Below are 20,429 nucleotides of genomic sequence, written 5' to 3' on the forward strand. Positions count from 1 at the left end.
GTGTATATCTCTAATTTTAAACTACTTTCTGTTTTCAAATGGTGTTGAGCCTAACAATGACACAAGACATTACCATTAAGTTCATTTCAGTCTTAAATAAATTTGTGTCTATGTGAAGAGAAGGGGAGAGAACGAGGGGTTTTAAGGAGGTGTGGGAAATGGGAAAACAGAGAGGTAGGAGTGCAGGCGTCTGTGGTTTAAAATATCCACTTTAACATTTCACTTTCTTTTTCCCAAATGCAATGGAGAAACAAGTTCAAGAGGAATTTGTAGACACAGTTGAAGAGAATTAAGCCAGTAGATTATCTCTGTTCATTTCAGTTTCATAGAAACCTATATGTTCCAATTTAAAAATCCGAGTCGTTGGTCTATTTTATTTAACCTGACTTGTAGTGTCTGTTTTTCTTCCAAGTCTTTCATGGTTAATAAGTTTATGAAGACTTGTAAGGTGATGAGTATTTGTCAGGTAGGTCTATCTGCTTATAACACCTAGTCAGTCACAGAACAGAGCCATCGAAAGTCTGCTTCAGAAGTCCTCTTTTAAGCTATTCTTAGCTTTATTCACTGCATCCTAATGGATCCTTTTTGGCTGGAAACCTTTGCAACCACAGTGATTAAACAACTCAAATATCGTGTCTTCACTGGCTCCTTCTTTCCTTCACCACTGCACCTATCACAGTCAGGGCACTACAATCCATGCAGAAGTATTGAAAAACCTTCTTTCTTTGCCTTCATCCCCTCACCTTACCTGCTCTCCACTGCCAGATTAGGCCAGGCCAGTTCTTTACTCAGAGAAACCCAGTGCTTGTTGGATATCACCCAAATGTCTAATGTTCAAAGTATCTCACGTTGCTTTTCCCATCTCTCATTCACTAGATTCTAACTCCCCACTCAAAATAAACAGATGTACTTGACAACCCTCCAAATACACTCAAGACAGGCTCAGCACTGTCCCTTAGCTCAGCATCCCATTGTTTGGAATGTCCGTTCCTTCTCCATCTCTTTTCAACCTGCCTCTTTGCCTACTAAAATGTCACCTTCTTCAAGTCCAATGTCAAATGTTAGCTCTTTCACAAACTGTTCTTGATCAGCCCAACAAGAATGATCTCCTCTTGGAGCAACCTTCTGCTCCTCCAGCACTTACCGTCATCCTTCTCTTATTGCTTAGTCATGTACTCCTTCCTCTTCTTAGATTCTAAGCTCCTAGATAGGAACCATAATTTATTCTTCCCTGCATACACTGAAGGATCATGTACTGTGCCTTTCACATAGTAGGGATTCAGTCAATATTGATTAAATAAAAGAACAATGAAGGTGCAAAAAGCTATTTATTTAGTTGAAACTTTTACAGGAGATTCTGGTTTCATTTTGAAGAACCCCAGCTGAATGTCTAGATTATCTTGGCTATGCCTCTCTAAACAGGGTATGGATTTATGTACGCAAGTTCTATACTACCATATTTTAAGTGGGGAAAAAAGTTTCTTTACGTTAGTGTTTTCTTCAAAGAAGAGAGAGATCATTCAAGACACCAGATTTTTCACTTATTTTGAGGATCTTTTCAAAGGAAAATTACACTTTAGAGCAGTAAAGATGATGTAGCCATCTGTTTGGGTTTTTTCCTACTAACTCAACTAAAGGAAATCTTACTTCATATTGGCTGAATCATTGACATGACTTTTAAAGATAAAGCAATTTAAGAAACTGAAAATGAAAAGCTGCCCATATCTGTACCACTGTGAGTACAGATTTTGAACAAATGTGATTAATAATTCATTTTTTAAAGTTCAGTGGAATACTGGTAACCAAAATGTCAGAAAACATGCCTAATTTCCATATAGTATGATAACCATGTTTATATAATACTTTAAAGATGTGAGGTGTGTGACATAATTTATGGCATATAGGAGAAATCTTTCAATTTTACCTTTCTCCCTTTTCATTCAAGTCTTCAACAGATTAATTAAATGCCTATTAAATGCCTTGCACTACACTAGCACAGAAATATACGGTGAGTTTAAAAAGACACAGTCCTTTACTTATATATTGTCCTTTTTTTACATAAAACTTAATAATTTCAGAAGCCATTGGTTTTCCCCAAAACCAGTTCTGTTTGAGTTTGTAATTTTTGCTAATAGCATCATTTCTTTCCCTCGGTTTGAAGCCACAGAATCACCAAGGCACTCAATATTTGTCATACGAGCTATTGCAATATTCTTCCAATTATATCTACTAACTCTGGTCTTTTCGTACTTTAAGACACTACACAGATGACTAGATTCAACTTCTTAAAGTTTATTACTTACCTAATTAAGGACTAATGACTTCAATCGACTCTACATAGCATATAAAATTGCCCCAATCTACTTTTCTCATCTTAATATGCCACATTTTTTGTAAACCTACCCCCAGCTTCACTCAAACTCAATTATTTACTATCCTAAATATACTCCACCCATTTCCTCTTTCACATATTTACTCAAGATATTCTTCCTTGTGACCTACCCACCCTTACCTACACAACCATAGAAATTGTGTATCCTTCAAAGCATATCTTAAACAATAATTCTCGATAAAGTCTTAAAAGATTCTCACAGATGTTTGAGCTTTATCATCCCTGGAAACTTGTATTTCATCATTGGTATTTTCTAAGGAACTCCCTACTTTCTGCTTCACCTTGTCTGGTAGTCCACTAGGCTGTGCATTCCTAAGGCAGTGGTAGATTCATTTACCATTGCTTGGGATAGGTGCTCAAAAACTTTTATTTGCTTATTGATATTTATGATGACAAATCTTTTTCTGAATCCTACATATCTTCTAAGTCTCGTGTTAAAATATGGCAAGAGTAGGGCTGGCCTGGGGGCATAGTGGTTAAGTTTGCACAGGCTGCTTCGATGGAGGTTTGCAGGTTCAGATTCCAGGCGTGGACACAGCACTGCTCATCACGCCATGCTGTGGTGGTGTCCCACATACAAAATGAGGGAAGACTGGCACAGATGTTAGCTCAGTGACAATCTTCCTCAAGTGAAAAGAGGAAGGTTGGCAACAGATATTAGCTCAGGGCCCATCTCCCTCACAAAAAAATAAAAAAATATGGCAAGAGTGATCAACATAGTTTCCATACCATCCAGAAGACCAAAAACAAGACTCAGTGAAGGAAAGAGACTCTGGTCTGTGGTGCCTCAGGCACGGGGGCTCTGCATTTTCACCACATTCATGGATTTCTTTTAACTTGCTTCTTACTTTTCCATTTTTGTGTTTTTCTCTCATTCTTCTGCTTTCTCCACTCCTCTGTGTTAGGCCTACAGGCATATTCTCTGGCATTTTTTTCTCTCTGCCAGTAGCACTCAAGAATTAAAATATTTCTGACTTCTGGGATATACTATAAAAATGATAATTGCCTTCCTAGAGTATTGCTAACTTCTAAACTAACCTCCAAAGTTTGTGGAGAAAAATAAAACTAAAAGAATTCAAACTGAATTTCAATGTTTATTTTTAAAACTCTCAAATGAGTTTCTGGTCAACATAGGTGACATTAAAGGAAAAAATAAGAAAGATAATATGCATATGATTGTGTGTTTGTGTGTGTATATATATATATATATATATATTTGTATCTATCAACTATATACATCGAAAGAAAATAAAAATACCTCAACAGCTTGTTCAAGCATCTCTTCTTTCCAGCTTTATTCCCATTCACACAGTTTTACCATACTACCAAAAAAGAATTAAAACTTAGAAGGAAAGCAGAGGTGAATCTAAGCTAAAAATTATTATAACCACATTTTTTCTGCAGAAAGTTTTTCCAATAACTACACACTTTCTCAGGTTTTCTTTATACCCATGACTTCACAATAGAAGACAATGGTTTTCCCAACAAATGTCCCTCTTGAAATATGGAGTAAATTAAAACTAATAACTGTAGTGAAACTGTAGATTATTTAGGGTGAATGGGTAGAAAACCACTTACCCCCAGTTGCCACAGTGATTTCACGTAGGTAATGGCCATAAAATGGAAAATCGAAGGACAGATTCACTCTCTGCAAGGAACAACAACCAGAAAAGAAAATCAATAATGTGCATAACAGTAAATGTAAAATGAAGAGCCTTCCATTTAAAAAAAAAAAGATGCTTTTATGTACATCATTATTATTGTAATTGACTTTTAAAAGCTGAATCCTATATGGTAATAAAGGATATTTTTTCTGGTAATTAAATGTTTGAAGTATGTGAAAAAGAGTAAAGTTGCGCTGTTACGGCCTCTTGGTCTGTTCTTTGCTTACAAAGGGAATTTGGAAGTTTCAACTCTGAATCAAGATATTCTCTCTAATATCATCATTGCCACTGCAAATCAGTTCTGTCATCATGATGAGCAAGTTATTTGAGGGGTCTTTTTAGTTTGATTAGTCTTCTCCAGAACAGTAGAACACTTTATCTGTCAAGTTTCACTGAATAAAAAAATCAAAAGATTTCATTTTACACCATTATATATTCACTTTGTCTTCTGTAAATCCCATAATGAAAGGCGGTTTCATTGAACAAGCTGTCTTGCGCCTACAGATCTAGACTTGCAGATATTTTCATTTTTTAGATGCAATGAGCTCTCCAGATTCAGTATATTATGTCCACTTTTAAAAGCACGGAGTCGAAGAATAAAAAATGCTGGTTACTGGAGAGCTACTTTTCTTTTGTATAGAGGCAAATTGGAGATTTAGGAAGAAAGTTCATAAATTTTGCCCCTGTTTTTTCTAAAATGAGTCTTGAAGCTTTGGTTTTATATATAAATACATACATACATATATTTAGTTACTTATTATTATATATTACATATTATTATATGTCATCCTATATATTATACATAAGTATATATAAAATATACGCAGTAAAATAACAGAAGCAGAACACAATACAACGATGCAAAACAAAGAAACAAAAAACCCTAGATTTTTTTGTATCTTTGAAATGATATGAACCAGATATATTATTACTAGGCAAGAAAGAAGAAAAACAGTGAGTTCTAACAAAGATGATCAACTCAAATACAAGGATCCAGAGGGAAATTAATTAGCTGGTTTAGACCTCAACAGCACGTACAGACTACCTATAGTAAGAGGCTATTATTTTAAAATTCAGCGATTTCTATATTACCTATCTCCCAATACACAAATTTAAAAAGAGAGAAGTATATCTAGATTGAATTTAGTTCTTTCCAATTTTGCAAATGATTGCTGTTTTATATCCTTCAGAGATTTCTAATGACTTATTTGGCATGAAATTAATCTTCGAAAATTTACTGTGACTTTCAATTAGATTTTCTTTCCTTTTTAATGAAAGCTCCTTCTTCAGAAAGAGTTTATTACCATTTTTATTTTATGCTGACTAATGGTAAAAACAAAACCCATATTCAGTGCACTAACTGAAATTAGTGGCTGCTAATAACCCTAAAATAAAAGCTTCAATGGCAAAATCATATCTCTCAAAGAAGATGTCAGAAATAATTTTATAAAGACACTTGCTATAGTATATTGTTCTCCATCATTTTAACTTATTTCCAGGCTTATGAGAAAACTGGTAAGATTTACAACCCTTTGGCATTCTCACTTCCAGAATTTTGTTTGGTTTAAACATATACCACTAACAAACTTATCAATTACCACCAAAGATGAACCAAAGGAATATGATATTGGTTTCTCAGCCACCACAAACATTTAAATATTTTTAGAATAAGTTTGAGATACACATATACATAAGTTAAAGACTTTTTTTGAGAAGTAAATAAGTTCTCAAAGAAAATTTGCTAATATATCATCCTGAAGAGCAAAATCAATGATTGAAATGTTTCCCAGTTTATCTTAGTTATTGCCATGACCTGCTCATATTGATAAGGAGTAGCAGTGGCAATTTAGAAAGGTGCTGTCCTCTCAATAGTTGTGAAATCCACCCATTTTTCTCCAGGTACGACTGACACTCTTCCCCAAGTGTAGGTTACTATTATCTCAGTAACTTCTTCATAGATGTCTTGACTGCATTTCCCCTAGAATTCATTCTCCATAATACCTAGTGTATCGCTCTCCTGCTTCAAATCATTCGATCTAGAATCCCACTGTCCCTAGGATAGTGAAAATATTGAAATAATGAAAATGAGTTCTAAGGCTCACCACTAACTGGCCCCTGCTACCTCACAGTTTTCTCCTTGCCTTCTCTGTTCCAGCCCGTCTTCTAGAACATCTTGGAGTTCCTTGAACCTGCTAGCCTTAACCCTTGGCTCTGGTACTTCTACATGATGTCTCTTCTGACTGTAATCGTCTCTCAACCTTGGTTGGTCATGTCTTCCATATTCATTAAACTTCGGCTTAGTTTGGTTGGTACCCCAAACACCAACCCTGCCATAATGATTCAGGGGCAGATAGTCTGTTTGAAAGGTGATCCTAGGAAGCATTTGCTAAAGGATGTGGGAAAAGCGAGACAAAGAAAAGAGAAAAACCAGTAACAGGTACATTATTGGGTGTGTTACCACCATCACCAGGTCTTCCCTTGGAGACCCCCAAGAAACATTAGAGAAAACATGCCTCAAAATCATTTCATTGGAGGTCAGGCAGCTGGGACATTTTTCCACCAACTCCCACCTCCCATTGATCAAAGGCTGCTCCTGGGGTAGTTAACTCCCCTCCTCCCCTGGATTACCCTTGCTTGCACCCTCAGGCAGAAAGAAGAGACAGAGCACTTGAGTTGGGAAGTTGCTGGCATGTTAGAAACTGTCTCCAACAGTTCAGGGGAACTCAGACAGAAGGGATATGGAGCAAAGCATGAACAGAGACAGCTACGTGTCACATCCTCAGAGTCCTTCCTTGACTTCTTAGCTCAAGTTATGTCTCCCTATTATATCTCACCTAGTGTTCTCTATACAATCATGTGCTGCATCCCGACGTTTCAGTCAATGACAAACCACATATATGACAGTGGTTAGTACATATAGCCTAGGTGGGTAATAGGCTACACCATCTAGGTTTGTGTAAGGACACTCTATGATGTTTGCACAATGAAATCACCTAATGACGAATTCCTCAGAACATATCCCCGGCGTTAAATGATGCATGACTGTATATACAAACAAACATAAAACAACTGCATATGGTTTATATTACGACTGCTTCAAAGTGAGACTAGCTCAGCATCAGAGTGGTTAAGAATGGTCCAAGCGGAAAACCAAAATTGGAACCTAGTTTTAATAGACGACAAAGTCCATGCTCTGAATTACTGAGATCCTGAAAATAAAGTGAAGAGCCACACTTGAAGGTACATTTTTGAAAATTACTTTTATCCCTCCTTAGAACACATACATTCCACACACACACAGAACCAAAAATTGCTAAAACATAAACAAAAACGATTAAGCACTAGGATTTCATGAAGTGCTTTGAAGTTAAATGATTATATGTTCAATAAAATTGCCCATGGGTAGTTGGGTCATTATTTTGTCTCAGTACGGTATATAAAAAAGGCATTGGAGGGAGCTGAAGGAAAGTTTTATTTGTTCGTTCATCCATCCAGGGAACAATCATTTGTTCAAGACCTTATATGTACCAGGCACTAAGTCAGGGGCTGAAGATAAAACAGGGAATAAGTCTCGCCCTGTTCCTTCCTTCAAGGAGTTCATAGAGTGGTGGGGAAGAGCATCACAGAAGGATTAAACAATAGGACCAGGCAGGGGCAGAGTAAGGACCCAGAGAGGACACCTAACTCAGAGGAGATGGCGCTGAAACTGACTCTTTCAAAGGAACTACCAGAAGTTAGTCGGATGAGACCTGAAGGCATGAGAGCAGAAAGGATGGCTAAATATATGCAGAAAGTAAAATTGGAAGGATCATGATTAACTAGACATAAAAGTTGGGAGCAAGGGGGACAGTCTAGAATAAAGGCTAGGTTTCCAGCTGGGTGACTGGTGGACTACAGTGCCACCAAGACTTGCTGTGTCACTACGTAATTATGCATCCCTTAGCTAGATGGTAAAAATTTTTAAAAAGACCCCAAATTGTATTTGTGACAGAGGACTCTTCTGCAACCAGAAAGGCAGATGCTGTCACAAAAAGCCACTGTAAACAAAAAGGAACATAACACTGAAACTCTGGTGTAATTACTAGACCTTGAACAGTATCCTATCTCATATCTCCTCTGGTAAGAAATATCTAACGTAAAAGGAAAAAAGGTTCAGGAAAATTGTCAGGCGAAGACACAATGAATTAATTAAGGGTCTGGGCAATATATGAAATGAAGCTCAGAAGTGAAATTTGAAAGATCATGAGTGGTATAAATAAAATTAACTGAATTTGCTGCTTCTTTACTCTTGGCGGAAAGGAGTTAACTATTTGAAAGGGAGGGTACAGTAATTTTGAGATAAGCAAAGAAAGAATCACTCCTTCAGATGGTGCAGGATAAATTTACGAAACATTCCTTGAAGAGTTTGTAGAGGTATATGAATAGATCCCAGGGGGTTTGGTGCAGATTTATGGCAGGTATAGCTCTCTATATATATGTGTATCTGACGGTGGCCTTTAAAACCACATCATGCTTTCCCACAACATACCCCATGAAATCACTGTTGAGAGTAGACTATCAGACTCAATTGGGTTCATGCTCCTAGATTTCTAAGAGCATCCATACCTTATTGCCTCTTTTTCATATTTTTCTTATGCCTGTTGCTGTATTCTGACTAATTATCATGATCTCTGTGAATTCTTTTTTAACAATATGAGGATTATAATCCTAACTACATACTATTTCAGTTTAACTTGTTTGCCTCTTTCTCGGTGGTATTACAAAGATAAATTAGTCAACGTCTGTAAAATCTTAAAGATGGAAACCTCTTAGTAAGAGTTAAGAATCTGGAGTGGGCACATTTATAATCCTCAAAACCATTTTTTAAAATGTCATTAATAAAAACTCTTTCTTCTTATAAGACAAATTCCTATTCACAGTAATAAAAGCTACAAGTTTCTAGTTCCCCCAAGGCTTTATTTCATCTTTATAAGGATAATCCTGCTGAAAGCAACTTGTTGAAGAAAACTGGTAGTAACTAAACTTTTAATACTTGCTGATGTGGCGAGTTCATGATAGCAAAGGATCTAAAGAATACAGGGAGCATTCATTTATTCAAGAATGGATTCACAGATTAATCATTAATTTCTACACACATATTTTAACACTTTTTAATCATCCAAATAATTTTATGTTTATGGGGCACATATTCTTCTCTTGGAGCTGTCAAATAGGTGGCATATATATCATCATCATCATTATTATTATTATTGGTAAAGTGAGATTTGGGTTATTTTTTCCAAAAACAATTTCAAAAAGTACGTTAAAGTCTTGTGTGACATAATTTTCAGTTTATTTATTTATGCCAAGTATTAACTTTGAGAGAAACTACAAAATTTAAATATATACATATATACATTTTGCTTTATTTAGATGGATATTTCTAGTGCTACTGGCTTTCATCTGAAATACTTGAATAAATAATCTTATTTCCAATAAGATTTATATCTCTAATAAATAAAAATGATTGAATCATTTTTATTAGATAACTGTTTCATAGATAACTCTGAATGAATTTAATTTCTTAACTGGGGTGTGATACATTCTTCCAGAATGCACATAATAATTGACTAACTTTCTTGAAACTGACTAAGGTCCAAATAAAACTCATTCACCAGTAAATGCTTAGAACAGATTATTGTAGTTTTACTCATTTACTAACCTTAAGACACATTTTACAATCTTATTTGAATGCAACTAGATGAAGCATTATTTTAAAATTTTGAATGGTTCTTTCCTAGTTCTTGAATGATCTAGCATGGTTTTCGAGTCAGAGAGACTTGAAATTATATTCCAGCCTTGGTACTTAGTAGCTGTGTGATTTCATAAATCATTTAACGTCTTTAAGCCATAGTTTGGTCATCTGTAGAGTCAAAACACTTCTTTAAAAGGTTATTGCAAGGATTAAATGACCAAATAACACCTGGACCTTCATAAGCACTGAGTCAATGATAGTTAATATTATATTATGTACATGAATGTGTCCAGCATAACAATAGTTCCTTATAACTAGTTTCCTAAGTAAAAATAGCTCCCTATTTGATTCCTAACAAATAGCTGGAAATGATTTGATATATGTTGTTTCTAATATCAATGCAGGCAAATTTTTTTTCTAATAGAATCATATCATAATTACATATTATGTTTCTCAGCAATGTCATGTTGTCCTCATTTTTGCTGTATTGAAATAATCATAACTACTATATTTACTGATGGTAGGAGAATGAAATTAGCATTTAATATATCACACATTATGCTAAGTATTTTGCCTGTATCTAGCAAGTATGTATGCTAAAATTAGAGGTGAAAGCATGGTGAGAAACAAGGTATTTGTATAGTTGCAAAGTATCTTACAAAAAGTACTTGATAATTACAAAAGGAAAAAGAGTAACTTTACAATGAAGAAACAAAATCGGGCAGACATCACCTTAAGCAGGTGATCAAAGTTAACACCAATAACAAGAAACAAGGACATCATGTACCTCCTGATATGATGCACAATGAAGGACAAAATACCATTCCTGTGGTATTCTTGCCCAAAAGTGAGCCCTGTGTTTAACCACGAAGAAACCATGGACAAAACCCAAATCAGGGACATTGTACAAAATAACTGGCCAATATTCTTCAAAAGTGTCAAGTTCACAAAAACAAAGAAAGATTGAGGAACTATCACACATTGGAAGAGACTAGGAGACCAGACAAATAAAGATCATCAGTCATTCATGTATTTGTTCATAGTAGACATAACAATTTTCTTTAAAATGTAACAATAACGAAACATAGCTAGAAAGCTCCCAGATGCATGAGGCCGAAGCCACAAAAGAGAAAACCTGAAAAAGGTACAGAGCAGTCTTCTCTGATGAAATGCAGAGAATCCCAGGGCCTGGACTAACAGCGCCATGCCGGGTGGAGCCATAGTGAGCCATGTGCCACTGAGGCCCGATGGTAACACAGCAGGTCCCTCCTTAACACAGGATGTGCACAGCTGGATCGCCTTCCTTTTTTTTTTTTTTTTTTTGCACATTTGAGATTCAGATGCTTCCATCTCTTACCCTCCAAGGATAGACCAGGGACCTATTTTCTAAACTTACAGAACATTTATTTTCTTTTTTATAATTCTCAGTGATAATTAGCTTTCACTGGCTTATTCAACTATTTAACTGAAATCAATTCATTTAGAAATAAAAACTGAAAAAGTAGAGTGGTATAAGCATGAGTATATACACATATATGTATCTAGATACAAAATATAGATAGAAAACTTAAATTGACAGGTTTCCGTAACAAGCAACTATCAAAGAGAGAAAATGGACTATGGAGAGGCACACACATGTGGACAAACAGCACTGCAAACTTCTTCTGATATACCCTAAAGAAAGATCCTGTTTCTAGGCCATAAATGAGCTGAGTGTATTCTAGAAATAAAACAGCCACAGTGGGTAAGATAACTCATAATGCTTTTACCATGTAGGAGTTTTTATAAAATGGGATTTTATCCAACTCTCACACCTTGGGAGGAGTGGACTGGGCATGGTCATTAATCTAGTGACTGAAAACACCAGAAACCTAATTAAAAGATCAAAATGTTCAGGGAACGGGGCTAAGCAATATGCAAATAGACGGACAAGGGGCTGGCTACTCCTTTCAGAAATAGAGCCCATCAATTGAATTGATTTCCTGAGTTAGAAATTCTAACTGCTTCAGCACATTTTTTCATAACAGAACGGAGAACTTAATTAACCCTACGTATTGAAATACGCTCTGCCTGGGACTAGTCATAAATTAGAACACAAAATGTAAACATTTTGCTGTTACCTGATGCTCACTCACATGAACTTGAGATTAAGTGAACTATCACCATATCTTCTGACCTCTCATATTGCATGGTTCCCAGCAAACATGTGGCTTACAGTGGCTTGCCTATACTTGCACATTTGGAGAATTATTCAAATTGGTTATGTGAATATTTACCATTCAAGCAGAGTGCAGAGCATCAGACTGTTCAAGGGTACAGAGAAAGCATAAGGGGATTTTATAAAGCAGCCCTTAGAGGGTGGGTGTGGGGAAGGGGAGAACCAGAAGAGGACACTTCCGGATTTTTCACACTGCTCTGGATGCAAGGCAGTGGATTCTGCCAGGCTTCTCCAACCAGAGCGTGCCCAGGAGCCCCTTGGGGTTGTTGTTAAAATGCAAATTCTGATACAGTATGTCTGAGGGTAGAGGGACTGAAATTCTGACTTTCTAACAAGCTCTAACAAGCCTTTTTGCCATATAAATGGTCTTTGAAACTCTAAGATATTGCTGTAAGGAAACCTTGGCAAGCGTGAAATGGGTTAAAAGATAAATTGACTTGATTCTAGATAACACCATCTCACTTCCTCTGGTGGCACTTGGCCTGAAATTTTCCATTTAAGGAATTGAAACAGGGTTACCTGCCAGCTGAGCACCTTAAAGCAATGATTTGCAAAACCTCTTTGCAGCCCCAGTACACCTGAGGGAAATGACAGTCTGGTTACTTCCTTGACCAGTGATCCTCAAACAGGCAGGGCAGGAAAAGCATTTCTCTGAGTTTATCCTTTGTCGTTGGAAAAGGCCTTCCTCTGACTCAGTTGATTACAATCTGTCCTCTCTTCCGTCTGGTTGGTGGAAAATGACTGTTTTGAAGTTAAATGTTTTCATGACGATTGTTAATATCAATGTAACAGACATCTGTAACACCATGGCACCACGTACGAATGTTAAACCATTTAATTCTAATGACAACCTTAGAAGGTAGGTAGTTATCATTCCCATTTTACAGACGTGGAAAATGATTAACAGACAATAAACAACGTGTTTAGAGTAACCCAGCTGGTAGTTGGCAAAGTGGGGACTCAAATCCAGGCACCCCATTTCTAAGCCCTTATGTTTAAACACTTTATCAAGCTACCCCCTCAAGTGATGTGTTAATATTTGGGATTCACTGCAGGCAAAGTTCATCAGGAAAGCGACTAAATAATTCAAAACCTGATGACAGGTTGAAATTGAAGTTTAGGCCAAGTTTAGTTTTAATTCTTCATCCTCCTCTGCTAACTTCTCCTCTTTTTGTTTAACTTTTTATTTGGAAATAATTTCAAATTAAAGAAAAGTTACAAAAATAATACAAAAAGAGCCCCCTATATCGTTTATGCAGATTCACCAATTTTTAACATTTTTCCAACTCTGGAATTTTTCAAAAGCTAAGTAAGCTGATGCCTCTCAACAGAGCTTCCAAGACCTGCTCCCTTAGGACACCCTACCCACGTCTACAGTTTACCCTTCAGGGGATCAGGACTCAAGTGCCTCAGCTTGCCCTATTGATCAAGTGCGAACCTCACTTGGCATTTCTTTCCAGGTAGATGCCGTGTGGTAAGAAATTCCTGGCAATTTATCATTAATTGAGAGTGGCTAATGGTGTTTCACTTTTAGTCCCATTGGCATTTTAACAGAGCACCTTCAGTAAGAAAGAGACACCCACTTTCTGGAGCTGGAATTCCAAGCAAAGCAGGAGTGCTGATGGGAAGCAAATTTGTAAACAAACCATGTGAGATCTTGACTATTTTGCCTAGGGTAATCATCCACCACGTAAGAGACAGGCTATAATTTGGTAAGAAAACACCAGACAAAAATAAAGATATTGAAAACAAGTATAAAAATATTTTTAAAAGATACTAAAATACTAACTTGTCCAAAAATTCTCAATCCCAAAATGTCTTAAGTCTTTTATCGTCTATAATTTAAGATTTTTCAGAACAATTAAGCTTATTTGCTTTGGTGGTATTTACTCTTAAGGAACATTATATTCCATTTATATTTTGCTAACTTTTTGTGTTACAAAACATTTTGCTTGCGAAAGAGTCATGTGAATGCTTTATCATTTAATAACTTCAGGATGAGAATATGTTTTGCACTCATGTTATCTAAAATTAATGCTTGTTAAATCTTCATGGGCTCATGAAGACAGCTCAGAAAAATGATCAAAAATATGTTGGATGAAACCTCAAGTGTTCAGCTCATTTGTGGCTTTGAAAAGCTGAGTAGCTATTTATCTATCTAGAATTGTTTTACAGCCACCACTGGTAACAGAGAATGTATAAGATTACCTCCTAGGAGTCTAATTTTATATAAAGAATGGTACCCATCCTCCACTAAAGACACAATATGGAGAAATAAGATTAAGTTGAACTGAAATATGATGAACTCCAGTATGATCTTTTTAAAAAACAGGGATGTTCTTGCTTTGGAAAACTAAGGTTTGCTATATGTATAAAAATTGAACACTGTGCACTTCATAAGGCCTCTATTTTCAAGAATTTCCAAAGTCCCTTCCATGTCTAAAATATTAGACGGGTCTAAGGAACGTTTAATTTGTGTCATTAATGCCATCAGTGAAAGAGGGAACAGATCTTTGGATGTATTTACTGGCTTTGAGGCAGGCGGACCAGCTCATTTGCCTGGCATGCACAGGGACTCAGTTACTCTGATCTCTTGTTAGTTTTGTGGAATGCAACAAAGGTAGGCCTTGTTTTTCCATAAAAAGCCCTCAAATAACACTTTCTTCAGGACAGAGAGAATTAGTCTCAAAATTTATAAGTGACTTAAATATAATTATAATAGTAAAATGAATGAATTAAACCAAAATTAAGCTAGAGAGACATGTGCAGATGCAACTCATCCCCGTATGTTATTAAACTAGAGGAAAATCCCGTCAACAAAGGCAAGGAAGGCCAGCTTGACGAACTGCATATGTCTTACTTGAAACAAAGCAACTCGAAAGACAGAATGCAGCAAGTTCGTTCAACCAGCCAAAAATACAAATAAATAAAAATAGCTTATTGCTAGACACTGTGAACAGAACTCAAGCAAAACTCTATGGTCTGCATAATGGCCTAATAGAGATAGCAAACTAAATTGCCTTTCGAATTAATCATTTAGGAAAATAAGCACTTATCAACAGATTTTCTGATGACAGAAAAAATGAAATTGTGATGTTTGTGAAAACAACCGGCTAAAGTCACCACAGGCATCCAAATTTAGCTCTCCCAACATCAATATTAGGCCAATGTAAGACCAATGAAAATGCTAGTTGAAATGATGTTCTTTTTCCTGGAAAAAAAAATAGCTCCAGAAAGCTTAATTTTTGTTTAATGAAGGTTTCTGTACATATTCAAGCAGCCTGAGGATCCCCAACAAGAACAGTCCAATTTTTAAAATTTAAAACAATGCATCACATCAAAAACCATACAAATTTCATCAAAAACTTTATGTGCATTATGATGAGATAGAGAAGAGTATCTCATTTCAGTTTGCTGGTGTTTCTTATCTGAAGAATCAATCTTCCTACCAACATATAGAAAGATACATTTTTTTTAAAGCCAGAGTGTGTTTATGTCTGGCAAAGAGCACATTGGCAGTTTCTTGGCAAACAATTATATAGAGATATAATATAGATATAAATATATAGATACACATCTATCTATCTATCTATAGAGACACTTAGAGAATACTTAGGAATTAAACTATGTGAAGGTTATTATTTTTTGTTTAAAGAATTAGGACTTTCAAATAACAACGTCTTACAATCTCATTGCTATTTGATGTTTTCAGTGTCCTTTCATATCTATTTCACTTTTATTCTAGAAATTGCACTGGAAGGTAATCAAGACAGGCAATTTTTCCCCTTTCTTCCAGGTTATAAAATTGAGGTACTGTGAGGCCAGAATCCAAGGCAATGAATTTTGGAGCCAAGGTCACGTAACTTCTATGAGCCGGGACTCCTTCCACCAAGACAGTCGCGCTTCACAGAAGCTTTGAATCAGAATTTCATAAACTGTGATTTCAAAAGGCAAAATAATTCTAATTTGTCTGGCTGTTGAATTAAACTGTGTGCCCAGAAATAAAATAAATAATACAGATAAAAAGTATAGAAGGAAATCTCAAATTTGTGGAATTTGAAGGTCCACACAGAGAGAAAGAAACAAGTCTGGACTGGTTCCTAGGTTTGTAGTCAGAAAATTCTAGATCTGCAACTTGACAACTTTGTGTGACTTTGAATAAAGGCCAGAAAACCCAAATAAGTACCAGTATGGGAATAAAAAGTGCCTGGCTCATTGTTTGCCATATGGTAGAGACCTACACAAATTTTTCCACTTTTCTTTATCTGGGAAGACATGCTGCTTCCTTAATTTCTCCAGTTGCAAAACTAGTTTCTAACATTTGCCTTTTTTTGCAATAATGGTTTAAGAAGTGTTATTTAAACCAAAAAGGACAATGGGGAGATTTAAACAAAAAAGACAAGGGGGAGATTCGAAGGAACATGCAATTCACATTGCAGTACACACATACATAGTATAAGTACTAATGAGTATGCTTCACATGGTAAAAGGAAAGAAAAATCAGTGTGTTTTGCCATGTGAAACGTGAATTAAATGATTTTTGTTTTATTCTGCTCTGAAATTATAAGATATTATTGTGGATAGGAGAAAAGGGAAAACTCTTACTCTATTTCCACATTCCTCTTCTTTCTACAATATTAATCCAATATTCCAAACTACTGTTTGGATAACATTCATAAATGATGGTGACGGAAGGGGAACATATGTCTTTAAAAAATTATGTTTCCAGGTCAGACACTCCGATATCTTCCTCTGACCCCATTGCGAGGAAGCTGGGAAGGGAAGGGAAGCTCCATCTTCAGTAATCCAACCTTCCAGCTCTCTCACTGCACCTCCTGTTTACTCAGGGCTGGATGAGTTAGCCAACTGCCCCTCAGTCTGCCTCTAGCTAGATCTTTCTTTTCTTTTTTTGGTCTAATTTGTTGACAGAATGCATGCCCTTGGGCATACAGATTATACCAATTGGTGAAAAGATTTGAGAAAGCCCCCTCTTCCCTTTAGGATTTAAATTTAAATCCTATTTCCAGCCAAGTTACCAGAGATCTTTGCATTAAGGATTATGACAATTATGATATCAGCAAACCTAATTAATAATACTGATCGGTGTTTCTCATTTCCCATTTGCCCTTGTGCCAAAGCCCCTCAGTAACGTCTTGAGGGAGAGCAGCTGTGGCTTGGTGCCTGTGTTTTGTGTGTGTGGAGGCAGGTGTGGGCAAGAGGGTGTATATGGGCATTATTGAGCCTCTGGCCATAAAACTACCTTAACATTACAATTCTGTCATCATCTCTAAAACCTGATTCTGCTCCCTCCAAGGAAGGCGTACAGAAACAGAGCAAAGAGAATAAGGCAGGATTGGAAAAGGCAAGGAGGCCAACTGAGGAAATATTGAAACACGAATAACTCTACAATTTGGAAATCTCAGATTAATATTTAACAATCACACTTATGAAAGAAAGAATGTAGAAAAATTTTTTAAAATATTCTAGTAAATAAATTTGTAACTTCCAAGATATAAAACTCACTTAAATGACAGACCAAGTGGCAAATCTTTCCGGAAAAAAAAAAGGAAACAAAGTAATATTATTAATTCAATTGTTGTAAATGGAAGTGTGTACCTGGATGTGTGTGTTTGTGTGCATGTGTGTGTGTTCTCTTGGTAGTGATAGGGAAAGCGGGTATGGGACCAATTCTAACTCTAAGAAGTGTTTGATAATGGCTTAAATTCTCAGGGAAACCAAGAAACCAAGCTATGACAATGACAGTGTAGCTAAAATAAAGGTTTCTACCAATGATGTATATTTAAAAATCATAGCTTGGAGCACCAGCTAAGTTACAAGCTGAAGCTCACGTCTTTCCATTTAGACCAAACTTTGGTGTTGAAAGCAACAAACAGTGTCACTCTCACACTAACACTACGAAAAAATGGATCATTCACATCATCATAATTTTTCTTGAGACTATCAGAGAACTGAGGTCACAAGGCAACCAAGTAAACCTTATTCCAAAAAGAAAAAATCTTTTTCAAGGAAAGACAGGACATACGAACTGCCTCACCATTGGGAGAGCACAGGAGAAAGTGTGCAAGAAAAAGTCAGCTAACATTTTAACCCAGCCCAGGGATGTCACCCATAGGGGCCGACACGAGAACTGGGCCACTTTATGGAATCTCCACGTGGATGTGCCAACATTCAAACCGTTATAAAGTAGGCACCATAACACAGTGGGAATATTGTCAGATGCAATAAATTCCTGATAGGCATAGTCCTAATCGAATGCTTCTCCTTTTCTCTTCTTTTAAAGATCTGTTCTAAACCAGACAGTGAATCATTTCTGGATCTGCCATCTTGCTTGGGGTTGCTTGAATATGGAAAAGAAAAGGGATGATGGAATTTAGCAAGGGGAGGTGAGTACTTTGGGTACTTCTCAGCCTCAGAAAACAGGAGCTCTACACTGAAAAGTCAGTGAATTACCATGATGAATTATAATTGATTTCCATTTTACCTGTTAGAAGTTGATCTCCTGAAACAGGAAAGTCCGCATACATACAGTGAAGGCTGCTGGCCAAAATTTTGATATTTTACATTTATCAGATCAGTGCCTCTTTCAATCCCTTCAGCCATTGACTCTATCGGTTCTATCTTTATATCAATAATGGCAATAGCACTTGAAAGGTTAAAGTTTTGTTTTCACTTTAAGTCATGCTAAACTGAACAAGACATGGCTTCAGGATCATTGCTATTATCCATGAGAGCAAAACTAAAGAACTTTTAAAACGTTAAATCAGGCATGTATCAGAAAACGAGTATCAAAAACTGCTGAGAACCAAGTGTGATCGATTTTGCACACACATTTTGAGTGTGGACTTGACTGCCTAGGTTGACATCCCAGTTTTCACCACTTACTAGCTGGAGACGCTTAGGTGTGTTACTTGAGATTTTCAAGAGTCAATTCTATCCTCTGCAGTACCTGGATGGTATAATATTTAAATCATAGGATTCTTGTGAAGGTTGAAAAGCACGTCTATGTAAGCATTCAGCCTGACAGGTAGAATAGGATATCAATGACCATGCAAGGGAAGTGAGGGCTGTATGAGTATCCTCTTTCATCTCCACTGTACAGATGTGGAGACTGCGCATCAGAATAGTTATATTATTTGTTTTAGGAACCGCAGCTGGCAAAGGATGAACTCAAGCTTAGAATGTGTTTGGAGCCTTCTAGATTTAATTATTTTCCTTTATATCAAATTTCTTCACTCAGATCCATAATTTGGTCTACATGTGTTAGCTGAATCATAAATAATAATGTTTCTGGTTAAACCTTTTTCAGACTAAGTAATAAACCCATGTAAAATGGAAGATACCAAATTAACGTAATTGTTAAAAATGTTCTCTAAACTCACGTATTACAAGAGAACTGAAGATCATCCAAGATCAATCTCAACTTTGAATAAGCAACTCATCCTTTTACAAGGGAAACTAATGGTAAATTTATTTAATTAAGTTAATAGTTAAAGTAATGGTGGCTTCTCAAAATAATTCTTCTTCATTTTCTATAATATCTTACATGCTATTATTAATCTAAATTGCAGTTACACAACTAAACACACTTGAAAAGTGATCACAACAAACAATGCTCATATGCCAATTAGAGCCAAAAATTTTTTACAGCAGCAAAAAAGATGCTCAAAATGTCAAAGCACTTACTGCAGCTTGCCGATGAGTATTGGACAATATTCCATGAATCTTCACTTTGTCCTTTTCCATTTGGTCTATGTTCACCCACAAATCCCGGCTGGCAGAATCAGCTGGACCATATATCCGAGATATATAGTAATTGTGGTCTGTGTCCTCCTGTAAAAATAAAGAATGATGAGCATCAAGAACCGAGATGGCATGGATGGACCTTAAGGGCATTATGCTAAGCAAAATAAATCAGACAAAGAATGACAAGCACTGTATGTTCTCACTCATACGTGGAATCTAAAAATGCTGAACTCATAGACACAGAGAGTAGAATGGTGTTTACCAGGGGTTGAGGGAGTGGGAGAAATGGAAAGACGTTGGCAAAAGAGTATAAACTTCCAATTATAAGTTGAATAAGTTCTCGGGAGCTAGTATACAGCACGGTGATATGGTTAATAATACTGATTAAATACCTGAAAATTTGAAGAGAATAGATCTTAAATGTTCTCACCACAAACAAGAAATAGTAATTATGTGATGTGATGGAGGTGTTAGCTAATGCTGAGGTGGTGATCATTTTGCAATATCTAATGTACCAAATCAATACGTTGTGTATCTTAAAATTACACAATGTTACATGTTAATGAAATCTCAATGAAGCTGGAAAAAAAGGGACGCATTCAATCACTATAAACCCAACTTAGGTAATTTACAGAGCTACAGGCAGACTTCCATCAA

General features: G+C 36.2%; 1 protein-coding gene across 1 annotated transcript in view; it reads right to left on the reverse strand.

Moving 5' to 3' along the window:
- Positions 1-20,429, reverse strand: part of PLXDC2 (plexin domain containing 2) — a 412,416-nt gene that overhangs the window by 198,855 nt on the left and 193,132 nt on the right. The window contains exons 3-4 of the mRNA XM_046678478.1: positions 19,713-19,859; positions 3,971-4,040 (exon numbers count right to left, since the gene is read on the reverse strand). Of these exons, the coding sequence (XP_046534434.1) occupies positions 3,971-4,040; positions 19,713-19,859 (217 nt within the window). The remainder of the gene's footprint in view (positions 1-3,970; positions 4,041-19,712; positions 19,860-20,429) is intronic.

This window comes from Equus quagga, chromosome 12 (genome assembly GCF_021613505.1).
Source record: "Equus quagga isolate Etosha38 chromosome 12, UCLA_HA_Equagga_1.0, whole genome shotgun sequence".
NCBI classification, from domain to species: Eukaryota; Metazoa; Chordata; class Mammalia; order Perissodactyla; family Equidae; genus Equus; species Equus quagga.